Below are 14,660 nucleotides of genomic sequence, written 5' to 3' on the forward strand. Positions count from 1 at the left end.
GATTATATTGCCCATAATAGAAAGAATGCTTACTTGGGGGCAAGAAAAAAAAAAAAAAAAAAAAAGAACAAAAGCACTGCATCTTTTATAGTAGTATCAATGTACTGCCAAGACTCAAAGGCCTCTGGTTGGACTAATTTTAGGGTGATTCTTTTTCGAGAAGCCCGTGTTACTTATTTCAGTGAGCCACATTCAAATCACCACAGCCCAGCGTCCCAGCACAATGCCTGTACTCATCCTTTAGGAGAAGGCTGTCTACTACAATCTTATGAGAAACGTGACTGCTATAAAAATCAGTGCTTACAGAAACTATGGCCAAAGGACTGTTTCCTCGAGCTTTTCAAAATATCTATGAAAATTGCAATTTGGAAGCAAGTAAGCACTACCTTTTAGTCTTTTACACGCAAATATTCGACCAAAATCGACGGTAAAGTGGGAAACTGAAATTTAACTTCATTATTATACCCAGGTTAGCAGTTGCCCCCCCCAAACACGGCTGAAAGAAATGCAAAGGAGACCAAGAGCTTAGGGAGACACCCTTAAAGGCGTTTAAAAGTTCGGAGAGAGAGGTGGGCACCTCGCCGGATTTTCAAGAGCAGCAAAGTTATCAAGGCGGGGGGGGGGGGGGGGGGGGCTGGCAATCTGGCTCTTAATGCTGAACTGGGTGGGTTTCCAAGCACGGCTGATGCATTTTACATCAAGTATTCCCCTCACACAAGAGAGTTTGGGAAGTAACGAGCGCTCCGGGGCCCAACTGCCGCCGCCCCCCCTCACGCCCAGGGCCGCGGGGCTGGTGCGGGGCCGGCGGTCGCCGGCCCCGCACCAGCCCCGCGGCCCTGGGCGTGAGGGGGGGCGGCAGGCCCCGGCCCCCCACCCACAGGCCCGGCTGCCCCCACGCCGCGGGGGAAGGCGGCCCCACAGCAGCCCCTCGGCCCTGAGGGGGTCCGGGCCTCCCCGGAAGGCCTCCGGCGCCGGGTCGACCTCCCTTCCCTTACCCGTGGTGGAGAGGACGGTGCTGGCGAAGAAGAGGGAGGAGGTGAAGTCCCAGTTCCAGTTGCCCGAGGCGTTGCTGAGCACCGAGACGCCGTAGTTGCTGGCCTCCAGCACCCGCATCAGGAACTGCTCCAGCTGCTGCTCCGAGAGGCAGGCGTGCTCCTCCAGGAAGCGCTGCTTCAGCTTGCCCAGCTCCTGGCGCAGCAGGTCCTCGTAGGGCAGCTCCACCGAGGAGAAGACCACGGCGCCGAACACCAGGTACAGCAGGTAACCCAGCACCAACAGGGCGAAGCACCAAGCGGAGCGGTGCTGCTCCACCAGCCGCACGCAGGAACTGCCCGCTAGCGACTGCAGCATCTTCCCCAGCCGGGGCCGGGCCGGGCCGCCGAGGGGGAGCTGGGGGTTGATAGCGGGGGGTGGGTGGGGGGGGTGCGTGGGGGAGCGCGGCCGGTGCGGCGGCCGCCGCCTGCCCTCTCTGCGGCCGCGGGCTCCGAAGGCGCGGAGCTGCGCTGATGTGGCGCTCACGGGGCGGCGCCGCGCAGGTACCGCGGCGGAGGGACGGCCTGCTGCTGCTGCTGCCGCCCGGCCCGGCCCGACCCGCCCCGGCCCCGCCGCCTCACGCCGCTGCCGCCCGTTAAAACGGCGCCTTCGCGCTTTCCCTTCCTCGTCGCCGGGTAACGCGTGAGAGCGCGAGGGGCCCCAGCCGCGGACCCGTTAGGGCGACCGAGAGCCCCCCCCTACCCCCCCGCGGCGGGGCGGGGTGGCGTGCGGCCGGCGCCTCGCCGGGGTTCCGTCCCCTTTCTCCCACCAAAGTGTCTGGAGGTTTCCTTGCCTCGCGGCTCCCCCCGCCCCTACAGTGAGAAGCCCCCAAACCAGCAATTCCTTCCTCTGGTTTAGGTTTGTTGGGTTGGGTTTTTTTGGGTTTTTTTTTTTTACATTTCAAAAGGCAAAGCGGAAGAAGGTAACGCCAGAGGCGCAGCAGTGTGAAGCAGGAGGCTGAATTTCGGCTGGGGGATGTGAAACGTTCAAGGAGGAACCCCGATGGTGGGCATTAATGGCCTGCCTCAGATCCACGGGGACGAAACTTCAAAATGGGTCCTGTTTGGGGGTGCGGTTTGAAGCAGGTAACCTCCAGCAACTCCCTCCAAGCTGAGTGAGTCTTTGCTTCTTGGGCTCCTGAGACACTTACTTTTTAATAGTATGAAGTACCCGGCTAGCGCTCAGAGCAGCGTCCATGACAAATACAAATGCACTGGCCAGTCGAACCAGTGATCTCCTCAAGTTTCACTTCAAACGCCTCTTTCTTCCTCCATCTCAAACTCTGGACAGCAATCATATGGTTAACCCGCAAAGAAGTTCCCCACCACGTGAAAAGGAGCAGTGAAAATTGTAGCTTCCCAAAGTGTCCCTTAAGGTGACTAAAGGCAGCTTCTGGTAAAGGAGAGCCAGGAGATTCCCTGGTCGCATCCTGCAGGGCTCTGCCGCTTCCCTTTCACATCTCCGCTGGTGGCAACTTGTACAGTCACAAAGTAGTAGTTTGTAAATTAGAAACTTACTGGGGCTGACCCAGTGAGTTCGGACAGGTTATATCAAACCCAGCAATGTATCTTAAGCCGTGAGATGCCCCTCTAAGCTGTAAGGAGTAAAATGGGAAAAGAATACAAAAATGAAAAGCACAAAACAATTTTTCGTGCTAGAAACTGAAAACAATGTGTCAACGTTTCCTTTTATATAACAGCTACACTAGGCTGTGGGATGAATCTGGCCTGGCAGAACGGCTCATCCAGTTCCTGGCCCATTCCCCACTGCCTGCTACAGCTGAGTTGTTCCAGGGGCTTAACCACTCTCCCCCTTGTTTCATGATCAGAATGTAAATGTGTTCATGCATGCAAAAAGCAGCTGCTTGAATGCTTGGTCGAATAGCACACGTGGGGGATGTGGTAGGTACCTGAGACAGGCCGGGCAAGCAGATTCTCGATGCCGTGCCAGGAGTGCACACATGTTCTGGCCTACTGATGTGTGTCTGTCATGTGCGTGCGTGTGCACTATTTGCATGCGCATTCAATGATACAATCAGGGAGGGGGCACCATAGGCACTTGGGTGTTTTGGTAGGAAGATAAACTTTTCACCCACCGCTGAACTCCTGAACTCTTACAGGGTAAACGGTTCCATATGGTATAAATTGTAGCACTGAGCAGAGGTGCAGCACAATTAATTTAGGGGAGGGGCTTGAAATGAGCAAATGAAAAAAATCGGTGGTGTATATCCAGAAGTTCATTGACAAAAGGACAGACAAAGACAGATGTCACATCCCTACACCACCACTTCAGCACCTTTCATCAGTGTCAGCATCTCTTTAAAATGTATATTTTGCTGTAAACTAGTGATGTGTAGGAAAAAGGTGATCTAAATCAATAGCAATGACAATTAATAATGGATACTGTCTGAAAGAATGTAATGCAGACAAGCTTTTGAAGGGAGTATTCCAAACAAATGTTTTATTGCATTGAACTAAGACCACGTGCATTTAAGCATCGTTACAGAGAAAGAGGTCAAGAAACCTCACTGGCCAATTTGGTATGCTTAGCTAACTCCATCCAATTACTTGTCCCCTCAAATTCCAAATGACTGAGTACCTCCATCTGTAATAGAAAAGCCATTTACAACAATATGTGTGACACACTGGGCTCCATTTTGATCAAGTGTACTCAGTTTGCCAGATACAATAGATTTCATAATACAATCCAATTTCTGGCAATATCTGGTAGGTACAGTGGCATTTGTGATAGGCAGTGGACGTGTCTTTGCTATGAAACAGGATTTTCCCAACCTTCAAGCCAAATATTTGTTTAAAGGTTAAAAAATATTTGCCTAAGAACACACCTCTCTTCAGTGGTGATAGGAAACTGTGGCTGGGTAAGCTGAACAGTTTTATTTACTGTCTTACTTCAGTTTTCCATTTTTATGAATCACTCATTCTCCATTTTTAGAAGTCTCTCACACTTGGAGGCTTGCTGGGCGAGAGAGAAAAGGAGGACTCTCTGCTGAACAGAACCTGCACTGCTCTTACAACTCGATTTTTCCCCCACAGGTTTTTGGAGGCGTGGGCCCATGGGAGACAACGGCAGAGCAGCACAGCTCTGTCACCGAAGTGTTCATGTGCTTGCTTCCAAAGCAAATGTGTGGACGGTCTGGGTTCTAGCCACCACTGTTTATGTTCATGTTTTAACTCAAAGCCCTTAACATAGATGATAATTTAATTACAGACTTCATTGGGATAGATGTGCAGAAAGGTGTCATAATGTTCAGATTTCTGACTTCAAGTGTATTTACCAGTATTTACCACATATAGTATCAATATTATATGTGAATGCAATTATGTCATTCCAGTTTTATTCCAGAGTATGCTATGTCTGTTTTCACATTGTTTTGCTAATCAAAGATCAAGCTAGTGAAGGATTCAGTGTACTGAATTCAGTGTTATATACTGTATAACAGAAAGTCACAAAATGCTTCAGCAAGGAGTGACTGAAATTCTGGAGCAGGCTGTTACAGAACAGTATTTTTCCAGCAGAAGTTTCATTCTACTGTGATCATCCCTCTTAATAAAACATGAATCCTGTTAATAAAGCATACCACATCATCGCATCACCCAGCCACTAGCTATGTTCAGGGATGGCTGGGCTACTTACTGCTGGAGAAATCCAGCTGCTAGCATAGTGAAGAAACCCACCATTGGTAGATACTGGTGCTCTCTATCACACCAAACTCCCCTCTGAGCTACAGAAAATGCAAGTACAAGCTGCCTGTCTATCAAGGGTAGAAGAGAAGACAGATGGTCTGATTCACCCATAAAACTCAAACAGAAACCACGTTTGTGTCCTGGGGTGCTAGAAACCATACTTAAAGTTAGTAGTCTCTCTGACTCTGCGGCCTGGGGAGATAGGATAACTCCCCTGTCACATCACTGGACTAGCAGCTTCTCTAGTGTAGTTCAGAGGCTGAGAAAATCCTCTCATACATTAGAAATGTAAGGCCCTCGCAGAGCTGTGTGAATCACTGATTCTGAAATCACATTTTCTGGTAGAAGACATGAAATTGAAATAAAGAGGTTTTGTGTTAATGGCAGCCTATTTTTCTCTGAGCTTTCTGGTTAACTAAAAAAATTCTTTTATTACTGACTGTCCTGGGCTTAAACCACGACACTGACACATTTCCAATGAAATGCTGAAGTGCTCCAAACACTGGAAGACAAGGAGATGGTGGCAGGCTCGAGGAAGATGACAGCCTGGTGACAGCCAGTGACCAGAGAGGGGGACCACTGTACTCTTGTCTTTTGTCCAGTGAGTGTAAATGACATTAGACAAAAATAGTAGCTTCAGTGAAAAGCAGCAATAGCTCAGAAGAGTGCTCCAGTGTCCTGAGACTGGCATACGCTGAATGGCGTACAGCAAAGAGGAGATTTGACGCTGGGGCTCTGCTGCTCTAATCACTGAGCTCTAGACCTCCCTCTAGAAGGGGAGTATGAGTCTGGGGAAACACCCACATTTGGCACTGTTACTAATATCAAGACTATAAAATATTTTCATCACCAAAAAGAAATAACTGAAAGTGACTCAAATACACAGGAAGTTTCAAGTTGACTGAAAGGATTTTTTTTTTGGAGTAGTCTTATATCAAAATCACAAACATTTTGACATCAGTCTTAGAAGAAAATGTCGTTCCTCTCAAAAACAAAGTATAAATTGCACTGAAGAACCTCAAGTCCTGAGAAGCAGGGTAAATAAGATCAGTTACTAGGCAATACTTGTCCTGACAAACCTGTTCTGCTCTGGCATACCTATAGCATGAGCTCACAGTACAGTGAACAGAGGAGGTGGTGGTGGGGAAGAGTGGGATGAACCAGGACAGTGTGGGAGCCAGTAAACAGTTACATACAGAGAACATGAAATAGTATCAAAGCTGGGTCACCCTGTCAGCTGAATATTGAGTAGCAATAGGGAACTGATTTGTCTTTCAGGATTTTTCATCAAATTTGGCATGAGTATAAATTCAGTGGTTCTACCAAGTCTGAAGTCTGACTGATCTGTCCTAAATTATGCATACATAGATAGCCATAAGTGTGAGATTCTCTGAATTCACCTGCATTAAGGTTCCTGCCACATTTAACTGTTCCCATGAATATTTTTTTTAATGAAACTGAGAAGTAGAATCCTTCCTAATTTGCTGTATCTGTTAAATGAATGTTGCAACATAATACATTTCTTGTTGTAGAAGAAAATGTATCTGAACGATTGTTTTTGAACACTCAATTTGTGGGCTTTTGCAAATGTTAATATAAGGTCATCTAGTGGCTCTGATTGAATGTCATGCCCCCGTGGGCAGGCAGAATGTGGAGTTAGAAGAATCACATCCTCACAGACACCAACACAAACATAGTTAAGTTGAGAAGCAGTCATATGGGTTGCCATGTGTTCTGTTTCCAGTGGGTAAGGTGTTCTATTTTGGCTAAAGGGAATCATCTAGATTTAGGTCAAATAATGTGAATCTTACAAAAATTGAAACAACACAGCCTGACTTTATAGAAAAAAGTAATCTTTGAAGAGGAGATTCATTCCCATCTTAATGTGGTAGGAGGATGAAGATGTGATAGGAGAGTACAGACATATTTAGGTCTTTAAAATTTATCACCAAGCAAACTGGTGACAGTAGAAATATTGCTGTGGAAGAAAAAGACTCAGCGAAGTCTGTGTCCATGCCATTTCCAATATCCTGCCTGGCTGCATTTTACTTGAGAGGGAGGGGAGAAGGATTGAGATTTAGTGGCTTCCTGAAAAAGATCATTTTATGCTGTTAACTTAATGGTGCAACACTGGCCACAAAGGTTAAGACCGCTGATCTGTGATAGCAAAAGAATGAATGTGCCTGATTTGGGGGCTATATTTAGGGGAAGGTTTACGTCATGGCATAGTGTTACTTAGAATCAAGAAAGCTTATATGCATGGTCAGGCACAATTTCTTTCTCGAGTGAGTCATGCCTTGTTCAGCGTAAATGTAATTTTCCTTGGAGTTGTAGTAAGTATTCATATTTAACCAATGATTTCAGTGTCCGAGTGGAATAACTGATAGATAACTGTTTTAATAAGATAAGCATTTTATGTAATGGAAAAAGTAATTTCATGTATACTTGTCATCAGGTTTACCCAATGGCATTATCTAAAAAGGAACTTGCTCACTTCAAGAGGTATAGGTCCAGTGGTGATGAGGGCTGCATATATGTACATGAATACATGCATTCATGTGTATACATGCATGTTTTTATATAATTATATATATATAATGTGCTTCCTCAAACATTTCACTGTTATATTCTAAGTTGTGCCATATCTTGGTAGAAAGGTAATTGCCCGTGATTTGTAGGATTGTGTTAATGCTAAAGGAATGTAGTAGCTCAAAGAATTCAGGATGTCAACATGACCGTATTAGAGCATTACATTAAATAAAATTCAGTGTTTTAAATAAAGTGACCTTGCCCTCCTAAGTCCTGTGCAGTCAGCCAGCAGAATCAGTCTTTTTAACCTCTTGTTCAAGATGTTGAAAAGAGGAAAACAGGTTAAGATACTTAATACCTTGTACTGAAGATAAAGGTTCACAAAATACTTTATATCTCTTCCTTCTGCTCTGTAGAATTTTTAGTACATCTTCCCCCTTCTTGGCAGCCTGGTGTTAAAGATGGTTATGGAGGGATATAAAATAATGCAGTAGCTGAGGTGGACTCGAACAGCTGTTGCAAGCCTCCCTCCTGATCTTACCACCTCTGGGACCAATGTTGGTTTTGTCTCAGAGATGTCTTGCTGGTTCTTGGGCACCCAGGAAATGATGGTGCCAGCAAAGCCCAACAGCTTTCTCTGGGTCACTTTCAAAACACACAGTCTCAGACAGGGTTATGCACTGAATGGCCTCTCTGTAATTACATTTTTCAGTAGTTAGGGCATATATCCATTATTTCCGTTTTTGTTTAATTGAGGCTCAGTCCCAGTTTCTTAGTTTAGTGCTGCCATTGGGAAGTATTGGTAGGTCCTTTTGCCTGTTTTAATTCAGACTGTATTGCCTTAGAATTTGTGTACTCGTATAATCAATTTTATGCAACAGGCTGAGTTGGACTTGTGTTACAGCAGGATGCGTAGAAGTAAACCTGGACCCAGCAGTGGTGACGTTTTCATTGACAGCTAACACACCCTCTCTCCTGTTCATGGAAGGTCACGTTAACTTGCCAAAATAGCTTTCAGCTTCAGGTCCATTTGACTCTGTTTTCCTGGGCCCCAGCATGTGTACACAGCACAGCACTGCTCTCTGAGGCCTCCCTGACCTGGGTAAATAGTTCAGACTGAACAGTGTGTGCACTTGGACTTCTTCATGCACTCAAGTCGGTGTGCTGAAGCCTGGTTCTGACATTGACTGCTCTTTGACTCTGCATTGGGCAGCTGGGCTCAGGTGGCTGGAGATGTTTTTGAAGCCGTTATCGTTTGTAGCATTGAATTTCTGGATGTCTGCAACCATCCTGGCCCATATAAGACCTTGTGGTAACTACACATTGCCTCCAGGCCAAGTTACTGTGCTGAAGTAGGAAAGTCTGGTGCTGGATGTGGCTGCTTCTGTGTGGATCATACAGGGGCCGCAAGGCAAGTTCTTAGGATGACCTTCAGATGCTGCCTAGATGCAGTCCAAGAAGTAAAAGAACCCTGGAGGAAGTAGGGTTGCAGCTCTGGGAAAGGATCTCTCTTTCCTGCTGTAGCTATAGCTGATAGCTAGGATGTGCAGCAACTTGGCTTTTCAGGGCTCTAGACTCCTAGAGAATTTAAATTTTAAAGAGAGACCCATCTTACAGATCGTTGCCAGTCTCTAATACATAAAACACACTCTAACCCAGATCCTCAGCTGTACATGAAGACAACACTTGTGACTGACCTTGGATATTTCCTGTGCTGGATGGATCCTCTAGTTTGAAGGAGCTTAGTGTTTAACTGTAGGCTGGCACAAGCTCCAATACTTTCCTACAACTGTCCTAGTGGGACAGAGAACCCAGGCAACCCTCTTCTCTGGGCACACGCTTTACAGCCAGCACGTGGTGGGGGTGAGCATTGAAGCAGGCATCCCTCCCTCGTCATTCCTGCAGAGCAAATCCATCTCTTTCTGCGGTCAGTCCTGATAGCTCTGAGGCCTAATACCTCTTTGCTGTGAGTGCAGCACAAACCAACACCTCGTACTAGAAATCCTCAGCCTTATCGCTGAAGGCCCACATTACCACAATGAAGTAAGCAAGAGTTACTATTCACAGATGAGGAAACACAAGCAAAACCATCTAATCTGTGATACTCCCACCTAGCCACACTACTTGGACAGGGTCATTTTCCATGCAGTCCTTCTGCCTCAGCAGAGTTAAGTTTTAATAAGTGCAATTCATTGCCTTGCTGAACCAACGTCTGGAAGAGCCTATGGGTACTATTGCCACATGTACCTGCTATAATGAATACCAAAGCCTACTTCAGTGACCTGAATCTTTTGAAAATTTAGTCCTTTATTTTTATCCACTTAGAGGGAACACAAGCAGCAGTGTCCTACTTTTTCTCAACTATGTCATCTGACTCATCAATCAAAATTGAATTTGAGTCCTATTTTCACCCACTGGCTCTCAATCAGCCTAACAAACCTATCAGAAGTACAAAAGGACAATTTTGTCACTCAGCCCAAGATACCTTTGCAAATCTTGAGTCGTGAGATATTTTAAGGTTTAAGAAAATTACAATTTCAGCAATGCCAAATTCTACACTTTCCCCTGAAAAGATACACTTAGAACATCACAGGTCAAGAGAAAAAGTTCTGTGAAGTAAGACAACTTTTATATGAGATATCATGCTATTGGGTTGATTAATTTTTAGTATAATACAATAGTAGTATTGTTTTATCCACTTCTGTCGGAATCCACTGTACACTTGTAACATTTACCAGATGTTCACGAGGGCATGTGTGCTGAGAAAGAAATATAAAAACTGTCTGGCCTACAGTCTGTTAAAGAAATGGCTTAAAATGTAGATCTATCCAGAAGAACCTCAGTTAAAAACCTGACAGGTTTTTTTCCCCTGTACTTTCAGAAATGCATGAAGCAGTTAAAAAACACCCCCACCACCAAATTCTGGTTTTCTTGCTCTTATGGCAAAACAAGTATCAGTGACCTGATACTATTCTGTCTGGCTCATGAGACATATATGGGAAACAATTACAACATATGCTAGAAGAAGATCATTCCTTGCTTTCTCTTGAAAATTCTTTCCCAGAATCCAGCCTGTTATCCTTCAAACAAGTCTTTAACCTTAATCTCTTCTGATCTCTCACCTTAATCTCTTCTGATTTTAAGACAGATCTACAAAATGCTTTGAGAAGATGAGATTGGGAACTAATGTTTGCAACCCTTTTGAACATTGCCAGCTATGGATTCTGATTTTATGCTGCATTATGATTTTCTCTACCTCCCCCCTTTCTTTGTTTAAACTAATAATACCTCTGCCTGTTCTTGATCTTAGCTGAAGTTCTTTTCTTCTACACACCCCATAAAATGAATTTAGGACTATATTTTCATAAACAGGAAAATGAAATAAAATTAACACTATGTATATTTTTCAAGGTGTCCTTTCATTAATGAAGTTCTAAGCATTAGGTCAGCGCAAATAACTAATGAGAAAATCTTAAACCAGGCTGCAGAATTGACTGCTAGCATAGGTTTCTAATGAAGCTGAATTGACATGAAATTAATTTTGGGACAGTACATATATAACTTAGCGTTTGGAACAATCTTCCTGAGAGGCTTTATGCTTTAGATGGATCTCTGTTTTCTCTTCAGGCCAACATCAGATCCCTCATCAACATAAACCAATCAAAATATTAATAAATAATAGCAAAAATATAATTAATAGTAATCAGATATATTGCCACAATGACAAATGCTCTTATTTCGTGTTTACTAAGTAAAGGGAAGTATTTTTCTAGGCAGTGCACAGAGAAGGAAAGAGGATGACAAAACCCCTAATAGTATTGTGGATTAGAATAACGTGTAATATTATTAATCAATAGGGTCAAATAAATTCTTTTCACATTGTACTGATGTCCTCTATTTCATTACAGTTAAGTTCTCACTGTGTCTAGTTTGACTATAAAATACAAAGGCTTTCATATGCTGTGTGCTTTATCGGCAGAGAACAATTTACCTGCAACGGTGCAAACCAGCATTGATGAGCAAAATCAAATCTGCTGATGAAATTTGGTACATCCAAAATTCATTGCTGAATTTAAAGAGAAAGTATTGTTTATAGAAGAAGTAGCTTAGGGGCTGTATATTCTTCTTTAGTTATTTTGAGGTTTGATTACAATAATGAAACATAAGGCACAATATGTTCCGAGGAGCCAAAACAGAGAAGAATCAGACTGTAATAAAAGAAAGTTTCAGCAAGATTTTTGTAAGAATTATGCACGGTGATATATATATTAAACATTAAGCTTCAGAGATATTGAGCATTTAGGCTAGTGCTGAATAGACCCCTCAGTCCTCAAAGGATTCTCAGTCCAGTCGCACAAAGGAAACAAGCATGAGAAGACAAGAAGAATATACATCCAGCAGCTAGAGGCTGAATGTTCTTCTGTCAGAATACCGGTACAGAGAAGTCTTCCCTAACCAAAACCAGTGAAAGGATCTTGTGGAATTGCCTTAAATTGCTTAAGGCACCTAGAAGAGAAATACTACTTGTCAGCTAATAATAATGACAAGAATCACAGAATGGGTGATATTGGGAGGCATGATGTTGATGATGAAAACGATGATGGTTACTCCTACTACCCAAAACCATAGCAATTAGTCCAGGGTTGCAAAGAACTTTCTTCTCAGTATGCTATTGTATAATTATATCAAATCTATTTGGCCAACAAATTTATCTAAGATATTATATTATGTTATATTATATTATATTATGTTACGTTACGTTACGTTACGTTATATTATATTATATTACGTTACGTTACGTTACGTTACGTTACGTTACGTTACATTATATTATATTATATTATATTATATTATATTATATTATATGCCATGAGAATTGGACAGGCATTTATTAACATAGCCAGGAGTCCCAGCAAAACCCCACTGAAATCATTAGGAAGTTGACATGTGCAGGTCAAAGCAGTACTTTTTTGCAATCTCATGAAGGACTTATCTGCCTCCTAAACCTCTAATCCCCAGTGACTGAAGTCGCTGCTTGGAGGAGAAAACAATGATGGAGCCAGGTGTCTGCTGCCAGCAGATAAGTCTGTGTATGAAGCACAGGCAAAGTGTATTTTTCTACAGCATGTGGAAGGGATGTCCAATTTCCAAGCTGGCCTCTGCCAGCAAATTTTGTCCTACGGTGGGGTCTTACCTTGCTCCCTTTCTGGGCCACGTTGTTTATCTCCGTTAGTACTTCCTGCAGTCTCTCCAGGATGTTTGTATGCATGTAGGCATGTCCAAAACTCATCCATGTCCCAGCTGCTCTGCTGCCAGTCACCATTGCCCCTTTCTACTTGACAGTCTTCCCTGCTAATGATGCAGTGTCTCCCACCATTAGCCCCCACTAAGAAACAGCAGTTGTTTTCAGTTTAAATATCAATGGATGAAAAATCCGTTTGGTGTGCAGGTCTTACCTTCCAGCATAACACCTCTGGCAGAGCTGGCCTTGGTGACTTACCATGGTGTCCAGGCTGTGGTGGAAATGTGCAATATATGCTAGGGCACTGCCTCCTCCCATATGGCAATATGTGGCCCATATATGACTTTCCACAGGCCAAGGGGACAGGATGGCAGACCCGAAGGAGCATTACACAGAAGGACCTGTAACAGTTTAGGAAAGCCAAGTGGTTGGTGATTAGTTGCCTAAACCCCAGTTCAGAAACCTGAAGGTAGGCAGTCCAAAATTTTTAGCCCCAGGCTTATGTCTGTGTAGACGTTCCCATTCATACTCTGTGAGAGATAGACAGACATTATTTTGGGAGAACAGAATGTACTATTACCACAGAATCGTATAAATCTTGACTGTCTTCTGAGAAGTTCAGACTGAAAGAGAAGCTGGATGTAACTATCCTAAAGCATGAAATATTTATGAAAAATATATATCTCACAGCATTTTATGTACAATTGTGCAATACACTTTTGTGACTTTGGTCTCCCAAGGTACTTCTTTTATATCTTAAGTTGTTGACAAATGGCACGATGCTTTGCAGCAGGAAAAGATCTCCCCTCCAGCCCCCCAAATGAACTCCCTAAGAAATATTTCTTCTGCTTGATGTTAAAGCAGAAAACTGAATTTTCACTTCATCATTTTATATTGAAATGGGTTTAGCTATGAAAGTAGAATAATCAAGAAAACTATTTTAAATATAGCTTCATAAACTACAGAGGAAATTACATTGTCTGCTGAGTTTGAAAATCTGTCTATAATTAGATTTAAATGTCACTCCTTTCAGTGCATTTTAGCATTTCTGCAGACTGTAGTCCTTATGAAGTCTATCGTTTCAGAGTATAGCCTTCGTCTTATGAAAATTACAACCCTGTGGCATGCTTTCAGGAGAGTATGTCTTTGTATTAGCTATAAAAGATAATCTAATAGTTGATGCAGTTGTTGACTAGCTTCCTCTCATTCCTGTAGCATAATTTGTTATAATTTGCTTTTCTCTATGTATTGTTGCGTGCTGTAAATTTGGGAGGAAAATGATTCATCTGTAGCTAAGGATAGTACACAATTTTACTATAAATGTCTCTATTCCATATTTTACAAGTGATGCTTGTATATATGTAGTGCTATTTACTCCATATAAACACTAGTGGAATTTCAGCAATTGTAGTATTTTCTTTTGTTCTGTGGTCTTACTATATAAATAATAACAAAAAAGGTTATTAGTATGACAGATATTTATATGGCTGTGCTTTTTCAGAAAAGATGCTAACTGACCAGATGTTGTTGGGTTTTTCATTGTCTGAAATGCCACAATAATGCTGTCACTTATAAAGTTAGGTTTTTTACTCATCCACTTGTGATGGGTATTTCCAAATTGAGGCTTGTTTTTTGAAAGAGAAACTGAAGAATAAGTGACTCCTAAAGAAGCAGTTGACATCGTACTGATATTTCATCTAGTTATCAAGACACTGCTGTGCTTTAATGCCTTCTGGGTACACCTACAGCACGTAGTGTGTGAACAGGGTGGATAGCTAGGGAGAGGGGAGGGACACAAGGGAGCTGCTGTGTCCCCTGACCACCTCATCTCTCTGCAATGTGTCCTGCTGATGTGCACTCCTGTAGGAGCAGCCACAGTGCTGGGAATCCTCCGTGATCCTTTCCTCCTTGAATTCCAGTCCACTTCTAACATTTGACCAGCTCAGATATGGCCCCCAAATTGGTCTCTGAGCAGTGACAGGGAGTGGAAGGAATGGGGAGCAGAGGGGCACAAGGTCAGATCATTAGTCAGCATTGATCAGAGTAAACAAGACCAGTGTAGATGGCTCATCCCATCTGCATTTTAGATGTGGGTGCCTCCATACCTGAGAAGAGAAGAGCAGAGCTGCACCCCACTTCCACCATGTTCTGCT

The 14,660-nt window shown here is 43.4% G+C and overlaps 1 protein-coding gene and 1 long non-coding RNA gene across 3 annotated transcripts in view; one reads left to right on the plus strand and one right to left on the minus strand.

Moving 5' to 3' along the window:
- Positions 1–1,928, minus strand: part of KCNK1 (potassium two pore domain channel subfamily K member 1) — a 35,772-nt gene extending 33,844 nt beyond the window's left edge. Inside the window, exon 1 of the mRNA XM_074818457.1 lies at positions 996–1,928. Coding sequence (XP_074674558.1) covers positions 996–1,350 — 355 coding nt within the window. The 5' untranslated portion in view covers positions 1,351–1,928. The remainder of the gene's footprint in view (positions 1–995) is intronic.
- Positions 1,122–5,117, plus strand: LOC141920896 (uncharacterized). 2 transcript variants are annotated; one of them, XR_012622490.1, is made up of 3 exons: positions 1,122–1,251; positions 1,940–2,117; positions 4,086–5,117. It is a non-coding gene; the product is annotated as an uncharacterized LOC141920896 (long non-coding RNA). The 2 variants fall into 2 exon arrangements; XR_012622489.1 differs by having other exon boundaries at positions 1,125–1,260.
- The last annotated feature ends 9,543 nt before the right edge of the window (positions 5,118–14,660 follow it).

This window comes from Strix aluco, chromosome 3 (assembly GCF_031877795.1).
Source record: "Strix aluco isolate bStrAlu1 chromosome 3, bStrAlu1.hap1, whole genome shotgun sequence".
Classification (NCBI taxonomy): domain Eukaryota; kingdom Metazoa; phylum Chordata; class Aves; order Strigiformes; family Strigidae; genus Strix; species Strix aluco.